General features: G+C 41.7%; 1 protein-coding gene across 1 annotated transcript; it reads left to right on the top strand.

The window, feature by feature from the left end:
* The first annotated feature begins 231 nt into the window (after window positions 1-231).
* Window positions 232-7,265, top strand: EDN1 (endothelin 1). The gene is made up of 5 exons (XM_046638720.1): window positions 232-812; window positions 2,388-2,556; window positions 4,011-4,169; window positions 4,326-4,439; window positions 6,036-7,265. Exons 1-5 carry the CDS (start codon window positions 749-751, stop codon window positions 6,136-6,138), a joined length of 609 nt encoding a protein of 202 aa, XP_046494676.1. The 5' UTR covers window positions 232-748; the 3' UTR covers window positions 6,139-7,265.
* The last annotated feature ends 11,015 nt before the right edge of the window (window positions 7,266-18,280 follow it).

The raw sequence follows: 18,280 nt of genomic DNA, 5'->3' as shown, positions 1-18,280 counted from the left end.
TCCCTTGTTCGATCACCACTAAAAAATCGGAGAGACATAAAAGGAAAATGAAGTGAACAACAATTAAAAAAATTCCCCGGGCACAACAATACAATCTATTTAAACTGGAGCTCATACTTCTCATACCAATGGTATGACTTTTCTGGAGTCCCTCTTCTGATTCTTGAACTCTGGGGCCGGCAGCTTGCAAAGGGGAAGCCGACTCCAGCACCGCACGGGCAGGTTTACCAAAGGTCTCCAATGGGTATTTTCTTTTTCTTAGCCCTGCCCCTGAATTGTCAGACGGCGGGCGTCTGCCTCTGAAGTTCGCAGTGATTTCCTTTAGAGCCTGGCCTTATCTCCGGCTGCACGTTGCCTGTTGGTGACTAATAACACAATAACATTGTCTGGGGCTGGAATAAAGTTGGAGCTGTTTACCCCCACTCTATGGGGGTTCAATATAAAAAGGCGGCGGAGAGCTGTCCGAGCCAGACGCGCTTCTGCATCTGTGCTGGGGCGAGCGCCCAGAGGGACCTCGGGGCTCCGCCGCTGTCCCCGCGCGCCACCACCGCGTGCGTCTTCAGACGGCTCCCGCTGCCTTCTTTCTCTCCTGGCAGAAACTTCTTTTTCTCCCCATTAGAGAGCACTTAGGCTGCAGGATCGCTTTGAGATCTGAATAACCAGAAGCGCTTGGAGGGAGCTGAAGCTGTTTTTCTTCGTTTTCCTTTGGGTTTAGCTCGCGGGAGAGACTTTTGATCCTTTTTCCAGAATGGATTATTTCCCCATGATTTTCTCTCTGCTGTTTGTGGCGTTCCAAGGAGCTCCAGAAACAGGTAGGCACGTTGACTTGTAAATCTCTGAATGTTGATGTCTTCTTATCCAGCTTAATGCTTTTCTTGCTTCTGTTTTTCCCTCTTCTTTTTATTACTGCAGCTCAGATTTCAAGTGTCTGGGAATTATTGCTCAAAGCTACTTAAGTCTTCCAGTGGAAAAAAAAATCCTCTGTTGAACACAATTGTTCCTATTGCATGAAGATAACATTATTATTATTGCGTAGTGTATTTCCTTGGCTTTTAAAAATATAACTCAAGAAAAGACTAGAGTTTAGCCAAATATATATTTGCAATGTATGTGTTCATATGCGTAATAGGACACAGAGGAACTTATATCTTATTCAAAGACTGTTTTAATGGTGTGTTAATGTGTAAAATATTTAAACATTTCAGCTTGAAGCCAAGGAATTTTATTCAAGTCATTCAAGCAATATATGAGCAGTAAAATCACCTGCGGAACAGTCTGCTGAGTAACCCCCCGGGCAGTTTCAGGGTGAAGCAGATGTTTTCGTTAAAATTTGTCATTATTGAGTTTAGGTTTCCTTTGGCAGGTTTTTGGCACCCGAAAGAGCTTGAGCTCTCTTTTCAGTTTTATTCACCTGTCCCGGGAGGGGAGCCGGGCTCAGTCTTGCCTGCTTAAGGATTTAGATAGTTACGTGTGCATCTGCTGCTTTCCCTCCTTTAGGGTCACTGCACTTTTTTTGTCTTTTCTTGACCCTGACTAAAGAGAAAGGATGTCAAGGGAATGAAAAATCCTGGAATGTGTCTGATCATTTGAAATGTACAAAATTGGGCAGATAAGCCGCACGGCTAACTTGTCAGAAGGACAGGCGATGGTGCAGTGGGGACGGGGGAGGTGGCGAATCCCACACACGCCCTGATGCTCCCGGGACTCCGAAGTCAAAATCCACAGAACCGTGACTAGATGCCCCGAGCTGCTGTTCAGCTTCACCTTAGGTCAGAGGTTTCTGCGCATTTTATTGCCTGAAATGACGATCGTAGAGCTGATTTCTCTTCTTTCTCTCCAGTCATCTCCCCAAAGCTCTTGACCTCCACCTGTTTCAAGGGGTATATATCATCCCAGCCACTCCCTACCCCATACAAGGTGTGAAGTGGTGGATGCTCCCTAAATGGAAGGTCATCCTGCCTGGAAAAGGCTCTGAGTCTGGGAAAAAGCAGTGGTTTATTTACTTTTAGCCAATTTTAGGCCACTGTGGGTTGCACTGTCCTACTGAGCTCCATGCAGAAGCCAACCCACATTTCTAACTGGGAGCATTTTCAAATATTTCCTTGAAGGCAGCTTCCAGGGGGCTGGTAAGTCCCTTTTCAGGTGTTTTTTTCCATTGCACTTGTATAATCTCTCTGATGGTGGGTAAGCCAGTGAGGGTAAAGGTGAAGTCACGTGAAAGAGGGAAAAAATAAAGTCTTTTTCCCCCTGTGTTTCTTGGTGAAGGCAGGCTGTACGCGTCACCTGCTTTGGTCTTCTCGGCTAGATCTGGTGTCAATCCTGTGATCCAGCGTGGCTCCAGGCCCCTGAGGAGACCTGTCCCACTGACCTGCTCTCTCTCTCCCCAGTGGTCTTGGGGGCCGAGCTCAGCACAGAAGCGGACGGCGGAGGGGAGAAGCCCTCTCCCAGTGCGCCCTGGAGGGCCCGCCGGTCCAAGCGCTGCTCCTGCTCCTCCTTGATGGATAAAGAGTGTGTCTACTTCTGCCACCTCGACATCATCTGGGTCAACACTCCCGAGTGAGTCTCTAGAGGGCATCGTAACTCTAATCATTCCCGGGGTCTGGCTTCACCAGAGCCTGGAGCCCGGTTGCTCTGGTTACTTTTGGGGGGAGCTCCTGCTTGGGATTGTGAAGGTAGACTTTCTGAGGACATGAAAGTGCCTCGGTGGGGACAAGGCCCCTCCATTCCCAAAAGGAACAGGGTAGTTTGGATCTTAGCAACAGAAAGGGAGGGTCTTCTGAGGCCTGTGGCTCGGGCTACTCATGACAGGACAGATGGAAAGAGTTGATCACCAGCAGGAGGCTCCCTACATTTCTGAAGAGAAACTTTAAGTGTGGGGCCTCGGGGGCTTGTTCTCTCAGTGGGATCTGCCTGGGTTTAGGGAATAATTTGCTGAGGTCATATGTGGGTTAGCCCAACCTGTGCTTCTCAAGGGAGGGCAGAGACTTAAGAGGCAGAAGGGATTATAGAGAGTTACAATCCAATCCCTTCATTTGACTTACATTTAAACAAAAACTAAGACCCAAGATGTTGAAGTCCCTTGTGCAGGAATGAGTTTATGGTGCAGCTAAACCTAGAACCTGGATGTCCTGACTCCTCTGAACTTGCCCCTTAGAAAAGCCCGGTTCAAGACAGCAATGGAAACATGGTCTATAGATTTCTCTCCGGCCTCCAGAGTGAAGAAGGCAGTTCCCCTTCCCCCCGCCCCCCGAAAACCAGTTCACCCATCAGAAGCAGTCATAAACAAAAACACTGGTGCCTGCTGTGTCCCATTATGGCCAAGGATGACCAAAATCCAAACAAAATCAAACCAAACCAAACAAAACCCACAGTGAGCCTAATACTTAGTAAGGTGATACTTCCAAGGGGAGGACTTGATTCCTTAGGTGAGAATCAAAACAGACACATTGGAAATGACTGCAGAGCCTTCTGGCAATGAGTCCTTCCATAGTCACGTGATATCACCAAATTGCAGGAGATGTGCAAACCCCGCCATGAACCTTGCATGCCGCCACCCCCTCAGGGGGCAGCTTTAGCTCTATCATATATGACTTGAATTGAAAATAGGTTTTCAAAATCTTGTGAGTGATGGTTTTGCATTGAGGTTCCTCCCTCCCAAATAGCTAACTAGATAGAACATTAGAAAAGGAAGAAAATATAATCAGATGCCAAAGCAGAGATTTTATAATTTTAGATAAAAATCAATGTTGCTTGTGTCAAGAAGAAATGGAATTTGGTAAGTTTCATTGAATTAGAAAAACTGGTTTTCTCCTGGTTGGATACACACACTCAGGGCCATTGATGGGCATGTGATTCTGGCTGCTGCCATACTTCGCTCCCCTAAGTGTTACTACCAAGCGCTGTGTGTTGAGCTTCTTGTGTCCCAATGGAATGAGTTTGCCCTATGGAATGCATCATTTTGAAGACTATTAATTATGCTAATGTCTTTTGTTTCTCTCCTTTGATAACAGGCACATTGTTCCATATGGACTTGGAAGCCCTTCCAGGTCCAAGCGATCCTTAAAGGAATTATTTTCTACAAAGGCCACAGACCACAGGAATAGATGCCAATGTGCTAGCCAAAAAGACAAGAAGTGCTGGAATTTTTGCCAAGCAGGAAAAGAACTCAGGTGAGTAGAAACACTTTACTTTCAATCAGTTTTACAGCCTCCTGGTCTCCCTTCTGTTAAGGGATTGCCTTCTTGATTAAGAGAGATTAGCAGAGACGTGGAGAGCACCTGAAGTTACCATTGCTGAAATGTTTTTCCCTATGTGTATTTTAACAGGGGCCAAGACACTATGGAGAAAGGCTGGAATAACCAAAAGAAAGGAAAAGACTGTTCCAAGCTTGGAGAGAAGTGTATTCATCAACAGCTAGTGGAAGGAAGAAAAATAAGAAGGTAAGAGGCTCCCAGGAACAGCTAGCCCCCATCACCAATGCTAATGGTCTAATCCCCTAGTCATTCTTACCTTGATGGGAGAAAGGCTTAGAAGAAAATAGCAAATGGGATCTTCATATTCTATAGCTTAAAGAGAGCAAAAGGAATCCCTCTCAAATATTTTCTTGAAGGCCTTGCGCGCAGACCACTGCCCACAGACCGCGGCCCACTGTGCACTTTGATGATCTTTAGCACACAGCCCTCAGTCTACAGGTTGATTTCCCAAACCAACATATGTCTAAAGACAGTTTTGTCATATCCAGTCTGCACCTCTCTGAGTCAATATATTTGTATATTTATCGCTTTCCCTGAGAAATTAAAAATCATTTCAGAGAGAGGTTTTTTGGTTTTTTTTTAATCAAAGTGTCATGTATAATCAAGTTCTTCAAAAAGTAGCAGTTATCCAAATGGCTATGGGGAAAAGAAAGTCATTAGGTAGGGTTGGTGAGAGTTAGAACATGCCGTTTTTCAGGTTTCTTTATATATTTTTTAATAGGGAAATGCACTTGGTGGAGAGCCAATGTCATTCCTAAAAGCTCTCTCATTTTCTAGTCCGTCATGAGCTGGGGCAGAGAAGGGATCCACATTAGGCAATACCGCAGGGTCGGGAGGAGCAGCTCCACAGCGGTGACTCTTCCAAATCCTAAACCTTCTGGAATTCACAAGCTGGAGGGAGGAAACCTACTTTTAGATCTGTCACGTGTTCTACCTTTCCCTATCGTGGTCAGTGGAAATTTCTCCCAGGACTCCAGTGGCGAGGAGTTCTGTGATCAGTGTTCTGAGCATGGGCCTGGCAGTCATGAGCTCCCTATGAGCTGTTTCCCACTGATATGTGAGACTGTAAGACAGTCTTAGCTGTCCGTGACTTCACACGTGCCCTTGCAGTTTTCATATTTATGATCTCAGGCCATGAATGCTCCCTCAGATTATAAGATTATATAAACCACAGTTTCTGAACTGACTTGGAAATTATTAATTTTTCTATTAGTTTCTGATATATCAACTATGAAATCAACATTACAATTCTTCCCTCTTTCTTTCTCCTGCAAAAAGAAAATTAAACCTGTAGACAAATTTTTTTTTTAATAGCCATAGAACATTTGCTTTGGGCCGTCCTGTACACCTCCTCTGTTTTTATTTCTTTTCCACTAAGTCACCTTTAATTCCTTATGTGATTAAGAAGACATTCATGACTATTTGAAACCTATGCTGAATTACTTTCTCCACAGAGTCCCATGATAGTGGTGGCTGGGTTAGAGCCACAGAAGAAAAGAGAATATCTCTAGTTTACCTTAAAACTGTACTTTAAAATTGTATTTAATGCCCAATTCCTTTTAGATATGACCGTATCACCCTTCCTCTTTGCCTGTTCCCCCCATTCTAGGCATAGGAGGCAGGCTTTATGTTCACTTGATGGTAGCAAAGAGTAGCGTGCTGTTGCAGTTGCTGGTGAAAGTTTAGGAGCTAGCCCTGCATTTATTTGTGCCAGATTCTAATTTTAGACATTTGTTTTGCCCAGGAATTTTAGATGACATTTGTTTTCTCTTGTCTTAATAGGTTGGAGGCCATCAGCAACAGCATCAAAACATCTTTTCGTATTGCAAAGCTAAAAGCCGAGCTCTACAGAGAGAAGAAAGTGACCCACAACCGAGCACACTGATTCCAGATCCTCTGGGCCTGTCTGCAGCCATCTCCTTCACGGAGAGCTGTGTGCCCAACTCTGCACTCTCTCCACACTGGCTGGGATTAGAGCAAAAGCATCTTCTCTGCTTAGACCGTTTCTTGTTCCAGACTGACAGAGGACCAGCATCCTTGTTCTGAACATTCCAAGAAAGACTATGGAGTCCCCCAACCCATCTTCACTTGCTCCCATCCGTGGTAACTGCTTTCGTCTTCTCTTCGTTTGGGGTGACAGTGGACCCATCAAAGAAAGCAGAGAGACACAGTGACCCGCCAGTTAGGGTGGCATCCTCCAGAGGGAGGTGAAGAGATTCCACGTGCAGGTGGAGCTCCCGAAGAGGGTCCCAAGGGAGTGTTTGTGTCTCACTCAGGCGCCTGGCACATTTCAGGGAGAAACTCCAAAGTCCACGCGAAGATTTTCTAAGGAATGCACAAATCGAAAACACTCGAAGGACAAACACTCGAGTAAAATAAAAAGACTTTTTTTTAATTCATAAAATGCAAAACTGAAAGGAACTATTCCTACTGTAAATCAGGATGTGTTTCATGAATGCGTCTACCTCACCTGTAGTGCACTCTGGCAGAAGTATTTCCCCACCTTTAATTATTGCCTCCTCAAGCTCTTCCCCTCCTGCCACTCTCTCCCCCAACCCCCCACACTAAGTCCTAGCCTCATAGAAGTCTAGTCTAATGTGTGTGTCAGTAGTAGATATAACATTTTCATGGTAATCTACTGGCTCTGATCCATAAGAAAAAAACGATAATTAAATCAGGAGATTGCCTTGCCTTGATTTTTGGAAACACAATGGTATAGGGTTCTTTATGACAGACATTGAAGAGGAAACATTGGTTATGCTTTCAAGCAGTAAAATTATTTTCCTTTATGTAACCGGCTAATGGAAGAGGTTGGATTAAATTTGGATGTACTTATTTTTTTATAGATATTTATATTCAAACAATTTATTCCTTATATTTACCATGTTAAATATATGTTTGGGCAGGCCATATTGGTCTATGTATTTTTTTAAAATGTATTTCTGAATGAAATTGAGAAAATGCTTTGTTTTGCCTATCAAGGTAATGACGTTAGAAAATAAATATTTTTTTCCCTACTGTACTGATTTTGAATCATTTCTGAAATTCCCAAGAAGTGGGCCAAACTGGTAGGAATTATGTAGGGGAATGGTTAAAGATGGTTTCTTAGGCGACAATTAGAAGGAAAATAGTCTTGGCTAATTAAAAAAAGAATCTGATCTACATCTTAAAAGTTGCCTTTAGATTGCATTAATGTAAAAACATAAAAACAAAGCAGAAAACCAGCTTTAACACCTCTGTCATTCCCTGGATAGCAGCCTTCTGCTTCGCCTTCACCTGAAAACCCTCCAAGGACTTCATCCATTAACTCCATTTGGGCTCTTAGACGGGACCCAAGAGTTTAAGCTGATGGTGTGGTGAGAGGTGCTTGCTCCCTATTAACGGACTGAAGGAAAGAGTGGCACGGTGACCTCTCAAATAGTTCCGCCAGCGTTGCTTTGAGGAAATAGCCTGCTCAGAGCAAATAGGGGCTCCCAAGTTCTTTTTATTTGCTCAGATCAAGAATTTTGTCTATTAAGGAACACTGAGTATTTTTGCTTCTTCACAGTAGCCCAGGACTGGACACAGACCCGTGGGGGTGGAGATACCAAATGCTGATTCCAGGTCTTGTGCATCACAGCACCATCCTCCTCTCCACTCTGCCTTGGCTGGCCTTACCAAACCGTGGGGGAGAATAATGTTGCAAATGGTCATTACCAACAGAAGCCCATAAGAGCTTGATCAGCTCTCGAGAATCTTTACCACCCTTCTGATAGTGTCGTAAAGAATGTCTGGCATTCAACAAACATGAGCTCATCATGATCACTGTTATCCAAACAGTGACACATCTGACGGATGTTAAATAACAGTCTTCAGGTGTGCATAGCTACTGTCCTGGGCAGAGTTTCTATCTTTATTGGCATTGTTTTTCATCTTCCGCTTTGTTTTCAAGGGAAAGTCCAATGTCTTTGGGGAATTGCTTATAAAGCTCACTTTATCCAGCAAACTCTATCAGTATGTAGCTCTCATGGGCACTGTGAAGCCGCTTGGCCTGACTTGGCCACTATCTAATCTTGAGCAACTATTCAGTTCCCCTGCATCATGAGTTTCTGCATCTGCTAAATGAGGAAGTGGAAGAATTTCTCTAATAGCTCCAAGAAGGAGCCTGACATGGCCTGGAGAAATTCAGATGGCACGAAAGAGTGAAAGTCAGAGCTCGGAGGACATGAGTCTAATGCGTTTAAGAGGGAGGTGGGAGGGATGGGAAGAAGCCACAGTAAAAGAACAGCATAGCATGCAAAAGCAGTCAGAATTTTTTCTTTTCTTTGTTTCTTTTTTTAAAAAATTTTCTTATTTAGATCTTTAAATCCTCTTGCCCCATGCTTCCTAACTGGCAAGGAAAGAAAAAGCATGAGAGCAGCTCTCCTAGGTCATGAGGGCCAGTAATAAAATAATCTGGAAGGTTCATAGGAAATGAATATTTTCCGAGAATGTAGAGGAAAGATTCAATATCGTTCAAGACTCATGTGGGCTTGAGGGGTGACCTGATGGGAAGGTCTGTCACACTTCCTGCTGTTTTCCCAGTAAAACACAGTTTCTGGGAGCCCACTTAGGACAGATTTCTCTCTTCACACTAACAGCGAGGAACAGCTTTGATCTCAGGACTCCAGGGACCAGAGGATCCTGGGCTGCGAGTGGTGACCTTTGGTGGAGGGAGAGGAGCCCACTAATGGGTACTTGGGCTTCCTTTGTGATGGAAACCATTGATTTAAATCCAATTACTCAGGATATTACTGTGAGCTAGAGTTCCCTTAGAAAGATGCTTGGTAACTTTGAGAAAGAGCAATTTTTCTCTTTCCAAGTGAAAAAGTCAAGGCCCAGAGAGGGAAGTGACCTACTTAAGATCACACAGCAAGCTGTAGCATCTCCGGAGACTGAACTCTTGAGCATGGCTGTTTCACCCAGAGGCACTGGGAGGTCAGTGGAGAGAGATGCCCAAGCAAACCTTAAGAGAGGGCTCTGGGCAGTGGAGGCAAAACCACTCTTCATGAAAGCTTTGCCTTCTGGCCCCACAGATGATGGTTGGCAGATCCACCCTCAAAGGATGAAAGGGAAGAAATGGGGGGGAAGAAAAAAGGGATGTAAGGAGACATTCAAATCTCATGGCATCATGGAGTGAATTTCTACAGGATGAAATAGAATATAACTAGGAACTGAAATTATTATTATTTTTTAAGAGTTTAATTACCAAATAATCCTTAGATAGTATGAGTGACAGGGAATTCTTTTGGTCAGGTCTCTGTATGGTGCAAGGCAGTGCTTTTAATTTGTGTCTAAAGTTTTGAAAACGCTTATTTTCGAGCTCAAGACCTCAACGTGTAAAACACTTTGTTTTCAAGCCCATGTGCTCAGTGGAGCTCTTCTTGCCTTGGCTTTTTCTCAGCTTTGCCCTCACAGTCCCTGGGCTCCTGGGTCGGGGCTCAGGATGTATCCACTTCAAGTGAAGGTTACTGTTCTCGTGACCTTAGAATTTCTCAGTGACCCCTCATCTTTGTAGAGAACTGGATTTCCCGTAGCATTTTCACATCCCCTTTCTCATTTGACCCCCTCCCCCAACAGTATTTTCAGGATGTTGAGACCATGTGTTTACACCCATTTGACAGTCAAGGAAACAGACATTGAGAGAGTAAATGACTTGTCCTGACTCTTCTGCCAGGCAAAATCAATACCGGAACTCCAGACCCCTGATCCCTTCTCCTTGAACTGCCCGGTGCAGAGGGGAGAGCACTGGCCCTGAAGCTTGGATAAATGTAGGTTGTTTCCATCTTGCCAGTGAGCTTTGGGTAAAATTAACTTTTTATTACTCTCTCAGGAATATCAACGTCACACATGTGAGCCCTAGTCTGAACGTTTCAGTCGTTTACTTCGTTTATTTGTTGACTACATCATCCTTATTATGCCAGTGCACAGCTGGCAGAAAAACCCTGACAATTTACCATGCCTGCCTTCAAATCTGGTACATGGAGCGCTTCCTGGACAACTACTGGCAATAGCTCCAACACACGAGAAGAAATTGTAGTGATGAATGTGATGGCAAAGGCTGTAACATTTCCTCAAACTCTGGGCAATAATCAGAAAAAGATCAAGGGATGGTGCTGGTAGATAATGAGAAGAGAGGGGCCTTGGCCTTGTGGACCCTGACTGATGGAAATGATGGGTCCTGAGCATGATGAGCTGCTCCCATCTCAGAGAGGCAGCATACCGGGAATCTGACACAGTTTTGCTGGTTCAGAGTCATCTGTGTTTCTGCATCTTATTCTTCTCTTTCATATTCTGAGTCATTCCAGGCCTCCACCCTAAACTGTGTAGGAGTGTGAAAGTATCTAGGGATGAAGTTCGCAACATTAAGTTACCACTGGCATGGCATGGGCACTGACCACGACACAGTCATAGGGCACATTCCTGGTGGCCCCCCGCTAGACCAGATGTTAAACCTCCATGTGTTGGATTGTGGGGAGCTCCAGTGGTCCAGGGAAGGGGTGGGCAGCCAGGGTGGAATTTCCAGGCTTCTTGCTCCTATGGCTGTTTGCCAACTGGTGTGAATGTATTTCAATATTTTAAAAACTGAAATAGTCTCCCTGGGACACATCCCTGTGTATGTCAGACTTGGAAGTATGAAAATTTTCTCTTCTCCCCTTGGTAAATTGCCCTCTTGCCAGCTTCACTGAGTGGGATCAGTGGGATCACATTGTCTCATGCTTGCCGAAGTTTAGGGCCAAATCTTTCTGTCCCTGCACCTTTGTTGTTCTGCTGCATTGTCACCCCTCCATGTGGCCCTCTCACCTCCATATTGCCCTCACTCTTGCTCTGATCTCCTTTGGTAGAAGAGAAAATACTCTAAGGTATTCTTCGTCTCCTTGGAGGTTTTTAGCAGAGCTAAACTTTGGCAACTTTATGGTTGCCATAACTGAGGTTTGTCTTAGACCAGGACTTGCTAGTGTCCTACGTCAGCTCTAGGATTGTCATGAAGAAGGAGCTGCTTATAAAGTTGGGTCTTGCCCTCTCAGATTAACTCTGGAGACTGGCAGGGTGGCCAGATAATTTATTATTAAAATGGAAACATTTTTTGTAGTGCTTGGTGACACTTTTAACAATGACCAGAGGACCACAAACTGTCATGGGCAAATTGGGACATGTGATCACCCTAGACCAGGATAAGCCTTGAAGCAGGTCAGAACGTCAGAACCACCTTGATCTCTTAGCGATGACCTGCACCTTGGCCCTCTTTAAGCAGACTCAATGTCTGCATCTCTTCACCTGCAGACCAGACTAGGGCAGAGGATTTTTACCTTCTCTAGTGCCTCTAGCCTTGAGTACAGAGCTTTGGGTATAATATGTCAATGAATCAATAAATGTACAGATGGCTTACAGGGTTCAGTAAGAGAGAGGTGAAGGCAACACTTCCCTGGCCAGAATGAGACTAGACTACAGAAAATTTATGAGGTCCACTTATAGGGGTCTCTTTGGAGAGTTTTTGCAGCTGAAATGTTCCATTATTCAGGCTCTACCCTAATAGTAAGTATTTATCACAGTGGGGTAGGTCTTTCTATTTCTCTTTACTCCAATCCATCCTGCATATCACCATCATAATAATAGTCTTCTTCAGATGTTTCAATCACAGTGTCAATGAACGCGGAGTTGGAAAGAACTTAAAAATAATTTATGTTATCTCTCCATCTCGAGAAATCTTCTATTGCCATTCTCTGTTTATAGAATAAAAAATGTTATTTATTGAGACAGGGGCATTGGAGAAGGCCCAGATTGGGGAGAAAGTTTGGAAAATATTATCATTTCAGTATTGGGCATACTGAGTTTTTAATTTTCTGTAGCAGATAACTTCCAACATGTCCATCATTTGAGAGAGCAGTATAATAACCCAATATACCCATCATACAGTTTTAACAGTTGTCAAGATATGATTGATGTTGTTTCATCTCTACCCACACACTGCCTTCCCTTCCTGGATTACTTCGAAGCCAGTCCCAGGTATCACTGCCATCTCATCTGTAAATATTTCGGTATGGACATAATGAATTTGATATGCTTTGTTCAACCAAGTAAAATGTGAAATAGTCAATTGGATATGTGGATTTGGAGCTTAGAAAGAATGAACAATAAATTTTCCCAGTCCTCATGGGACTTATAATAACAAAGGAGACAAACACATGGACTCCTACTGTTTGCCACGTGGTCACAAATGTCCTTTCACCATGTCAAGAATTTCCACTTGATATATGGATAGGAATTGGTCAACCACCTGTCAATTTAAATGTCTTCTTCAGGCTTGAAAGACTTGCTAAGATGTAGTCAACAATCACCCTGCTATGAACATTGCTCACTGGTTTATTCCCCTTATAACTGGTTCATTTTGCTCTGATCAATGGTCATAGGTAGTAACCCTCAGTTTCGTGAAAGACAAAATTCACAATGACAATCAAGGAGATGATTTTATTCAATCTATTACAATAAGGAAAATGCTCATTAATGGAGAATGTTTCAAGGAAAGGAAGACAGCCTAGGGTTTTATAGAGGCAGGTAAACACGGAAGTTGCCCATGAGTCCATCAGGAATCATGAGGAGGGATGGAGATGGTCTTCCCTGAGTTGTTGAGAAAGGATGGAGGGCAATATGCAAGAGCAGGATGGTCCTTTGAGGTTAGCCATTTCTCAGAACACAAAAAGGGAGGGGGACTTCTTAACCCTTGCTTTTGGAGAACAAGGGGCTCAGGTAAAATTCAACTTTGTCAGTCCCCCATTTTTGTTCAATATGAATGTCATTTATCACTGAACAACTCAGCAATGATCATAAACCTTCTAAGAGGAGCAAAGCAAGTTCTCAGAAATAGTTTCTCAAGGAGTCTTTGCATTGCTCCTTCAAAACCAGGTGAAACATCTGTAGAGAAGTGATGGTAAAGTTCAGTGCTTTGAGGGTCCCAGAGATTAGGATCATTAAAGAAAGATGCCTATAATGAAGAAGAGAAATGTTAATATGAAAGGTTGTATTAAAGTAAAGGAGTTGAACACTGAGGGTAACCAGCCCAGTGGATTCCAGGATCTCGGTGGAGGATCATCTTCCAGTTTCTTGTAACTCTCGAGCTAGGATGTTGATCCTTTTGGTGATGTTGCCCACTGGGCGTGCCTGACTCCAGCCTTCTACCCGGCTTGCTTGGTGGTCAAGACAGTACTTTTTCCAGGGAGAAACCTGGCCTGTAAATGTTCTGCTATGGTGATGAGTCCTTCAAGGTACCTACCAAGTGATTGCTCTTTACCTCACAGTGCTTCTTCCGATCTGAGGGAAAAGGGCCTGCTCCCAGGCAACCAAGTCCCCATAGGGATCTGCATAGTCAGGTTTTAGTTCTCAGACACGCTAAGTCAGGCAGCAGGGAGAAAAACTGGAAACATTAGTTTGAAGGGTTATGGTCAGATCTTGAAGGGAACTGAAAAGCTTGAAAATTTGATAAGGATTTACAACTGGGGAAGGTAACAGGAGCCAGTCCAATTTATAGATAGGTACTGAGACTGATTTTCCCCCAATTGGGAGGAAAGTCAATTCAATATTTACCAAACAAGACAGAGATTGCACATGCATCCGTTATACACGATTTAAAAAGAGATCCAGAATAGCTCAAAGACAACGAATAGGGCTAAAATCTGATAACCTGGCAGAGTGTGCTATATGATGTATAGTTTTCCATCAAAACACAAAATTTCTCTCTACAGCCACCCCACTTTTGATCAAAGGTAATCTCAAAGAAAGATTATTCTTGATCACAAAATAAGGCTAGTCTCATAAAATTTGGCATAGTTATTTAGATGGGTACAGCAAGAATGGCGATTCTATGTTGAAGATGGAAGCACCCTGGCCGTAGCTGATTGCAAGAGGTTTTAGGGAAGCATCAGAGGAAAGCAAAAACTGTCTGTAGATGACAAAAGACTTAAAATGGTGGTGACTAACTTACTACTGACAAGTTTCAGTACTGAAAGATCTGATGATAGTTCATTACAAGAATAATGCAGCTGACAAGGAAATTTTGTTGTTTATGTGGCATGCAAAACAAATCAATAGAGTCAACCCGAAACGTTTTACACAAAGTAGTTATAAACATACTGATTATCCTTATTTTCAAAGAAGAGTGGATATTACATCTAATTTATGAAAATAGGTGAACATTATCTTTACAGAGAAAAAATTCTTCAGATATAACTATAATAATCCTGACACAATATATCATGAATGTAGAATACCAAGCATATAGTCAGAATAAATAAGAATATATTAAGAATATTAAATAAAGAGATTTTGTAAGTCTCAAGAATGTCCTAAACATCTATGTGTTGATAAAACTTCAAAGGAAATTGATGTAAGTCGCAAATTGAAAATCAAGACCTAGAAGATGCCAGATTCAAATTAAAGAACTGGGGCCAGCCAGGTGGCGCAGCGGTTAAGTTCGCACGTTCCGCTTCTCGGGGGCCCGGGATTCGGTGGTTCGGATCCCGGGTGTGGACATGGCACTACTTGGCACGCCATACTGTGGTAGGGGTCCCATGTATAAAGTAGAGGAAGATGGGCATGATGTTAGCTCAGGGCCAGGCTTCCTCAGCAAAAAAGAGGAGGACTGGCAGTAGTTAGGTCAGGACTAATATTCCTCAAAAAAATAAATAAATAAAAAAAATAAAATTGTGACAAGTTAATATTTTAAAAAGTAACTGAAATTGTGACTAATAGCAATATAATGTTGTTGTCTAATATTAGGCAAAGCAGCAGTAGGACTTAATAAGTGGAAACATATCATGGAATGTAAGGACATTGACAATTCTCCAGGAACTTCTCACACAGCATATAATTTCTGAAATATTTATAAAATTTTATCCATACCCATTTTACCTAGGGAAAGCCAAGCATCTCTTCTGATGCGCTAACTCGTTAATAGTAACTTATCAAACATACCTACTTATTTCTAGATTTCTCATTTTACAAGATGAAAGAATAAATGGTGATTTTCCAGGGGCCCTCTGGAAAATCTCAAACATAGTTTTAGGTGCAAAAGATATCATTAGGATTTGATTTAGGGAAAGCAAAAATTAAAATGTGTTAGGAGATTTGAATATCTGATTAAGAGATGGTAATGGATTACTGAGAAATAATATTTGGCTGCCTATTTAACCAAAATGACAATAAAAGACTTAAAATATAATCATAGGCAGTAACATGATTGTAAAGAATCTTAGCTCTTTCCTAAGCAAGAAACTTTTGTTTTGTTAAATAATCAAGGGCATAATAAAGTCAACATAAACCACAGAAGGTTATTCTGGTAAGACTCAGAATCTTTGCTCCCTAGGCAGATTACACAGAGGGTAAAGAAGAACCTTTTATGGCCTCTTATTAAGAGCAAACCAATAATCCAAGAAATTTTTTTCACTTACAGAAAATCAAATTCTAGCTTTTAAAACTCTTTTTGATTAAACTAGGGATGACTCAACATCCACAAATCAATCAATGTGATACACCACAGTAACAAAATAAGGAATAAAAACCACATGATCATCTTAATAGAGGCAGAGAAAGCATTTGACAAGATCTAACACTCACTTATGATAAAAACTCTAAATAACATGAGTATAGAAGGAAAGGACCTCAGTGTAATAAAGGTCATATATGACAAAAACCACAACTAAATCATACTCAATGGAGAAAAACTGAAAGCCATCCCTCTGAGAACAAGAACATGACAAGAGTGCCCACTCTCACCACTCATTCAGCATAGTACTGGAGGTTTTGGCCAGAGCAATTAGGTAAGAAAAAGAAATGAAAGGTATCCAAACTGGCAAGGAAGAAGTGAAACTCTCACTGTTTGCAGAAGACATGCTTTTATATATAGAAAACTCTAATGAATCCATCAGAAAACTATTAGAAATAATCAACAACTATGGCAAAGTTGCAGGGTACAAAATCAACTTACAAAAATCAGTTGCATTTCTATACTCTGATAGTGCACTAACAGAAAGAAAACTCAAGAATACAATCCCAATTACAATTGCAACAAAAAGGATAAAATATCTAGGAATAAATGTAACCAAGGAGCTGAAAGACCTATACAATGAAAACTATAAGACATTATTGAAAGAAATCAATGATGACATAAAAAAATAGAAAGATATTCCATGCACATGGATTGGAAAAAGAAACCTCGTGAATTGTCCATACTACCTAAAGTAATCTACAGATTGAATGCAATCCCAATCAGAATCTCAATGCCATTCTTCACAGAAATAGAACAAAGAATCTTAAAATTCATATGGGGCAACAAAAGACCCCAAGTAGCTAACGCTTTCCCGAGAAAAAAGAACAAAGCTTAAGGCATCGCCGTCCCTGATTTCAAAATATACTACAAGGCCATAGTAATCAAAACAGCATGGTACTGGTACAAAAACAGACACAAAGATAATGGAACAGAATTGAAAGCCCAGAAATAAAACCACACATCTACGGACAGCTAATCTTTGACAAAGGAGCTGGGAACATACAATGGAGAAAGAAAAGTCTCTTCAATAAATGGTGTTGGGAAAATTGGACAGCCACATGCAAAAGAACGAAAGCAGACCATTATCTTTCACTGTACACAAAAATTATCTCGAAATGGATTAAAGACTTGAAGATAAGACATGAAACCATAAAACTCCTCGAAGGAAATACAAGCAGTACACTTTTTGACGTCAGTCTTAGAAGGATCCTTCAAATACCATGTCTACTGGGCAAGGGAAACAAACAAACAAAATAATCAAATGGGACTTCTTCAGATGAAAGAGTTTCTGCAAGGCAAGGGAAACCAGGGACAAAATGAAAAGACAACCCACCAACTGGGAGAAATTATTTGCAATTCATCTATCCGACAAGGGGTTAATTTCCAAAATATATAAAAACTCATACAACTCAACAAGAGAAAGACAAAAAACCCAATCAAAAGCTGGGCAGGCGATATGAACAGACATTTTTCCAAAGAAGATATACAGATGGTCAACAGGCGCGGTGTCAGGGAAATGCAAACCAAAATTACAATGAGATATCACCGTACACCTGTTAGAATGGCTGTAATTACCAAGACAAAAAACATCAAATGTTGGAGAGGATGTGGAGAAAAGGGAACTCTCATACACTGCTTGTGGGGACACGAACTGGTACAGCCACTGTGGAAAACAGTATGGAGACTTCTCAAAAAATTAAAAATAGAAATACCATATGATCCAGCTATCCCACTACTGGGTGTTTATCCAAAGAATTTGAAATCAACAATTTAAAGATACATGCATCCCTATATTCATTGCAGCGTTTTTCATAATAGCCAAGATGTGGAAGCAACCCAAGTGCCATGAACTGACGAATGGATAAAGAAGATGTGATATATATATATACAATGGAATACTACTTAGCCATAACAAAAGACAAAACTGTCCCATTTGCAACAACATTGATGGACCTTGAGCATATTATGTTAAGTGAAATAAGCCAGACAGAGAAATACAAATACCATATGATTTTGCTTATATGTGGAAATAAACAAATATATGATCAAAGAGAACAGATTAATGGTTACCAGAGGGGAAGAGTGTTGGGGGGTGGGCATAAGGGGTCAAGGGGCACATACATATGGAGACTGACAAATAATAATGTACAACTGAAATTTCACAATGTTATAAACTCTTACAACCTCAATAAAAAAAAAGTAAATCCATCAAACTATAGCTAGCTTTGATCGTGACAAATAAAATTCCCTTTCCAAGAAGCTTCTGCTACTTTCTATGTCCATATGCATCCTTTATATCACAGTTTCTCAAAGTGCCATACAGTCATTGACAGGCTCATATATACATATATACGTATATATACATATATATATATATGTATGGTATCTCAGTATCACATAAAATTAGAGGCAAGATTATAATATCATCAAATGAACATCCATTCATTAACTCAAATTAGTATCAGTT

The sequence above is a fragment of the Equus quagga genome, chromosome 15 (genome assembly GCF_021613505.1).
Source record: "Equus quagga isolate Etosha38 chromosome 15, UCLA_HA_Equagga_1.0, whole genome shotgun sequence".
In the NCBI taxonomy this organism is placed as follows: Eukaryota; Metazoa; Chordata; class Mammalia; order Perissodactyla; family Equidae; genus Equus; species Equus quagga.
The sequence above is the reverse complement of the archived record's forward strand: the minus strand, read 5'-3'. Positions and strand labels throughout refer to the sequence as shown.

Bases quoted from the DNA above. Each gene is read 5' to 3' on its own strand.
- EDN1 (XM_046638720.1), top strand. From the start codon at position 749: ATGGATTATTTCCCCATGATTTTCTCTCTGCTGTTTGTGGCGTTCCAA. The intron at 813-2,387 runs GTAGGCACGTTG...CTCTCTCCCCAG, and splicing joins CCAAGGAGCTCCAGAAACAG to TGGTCTTGGGGGCCGAGCTC. The intron at 4,440-6,035 runs GTAAGAGGCTCC...TTGTCTTAATAG, and splicing joins GAAGGAAGAAAAATAAGAAG to GTTGGAGGCCATCAGCAACA.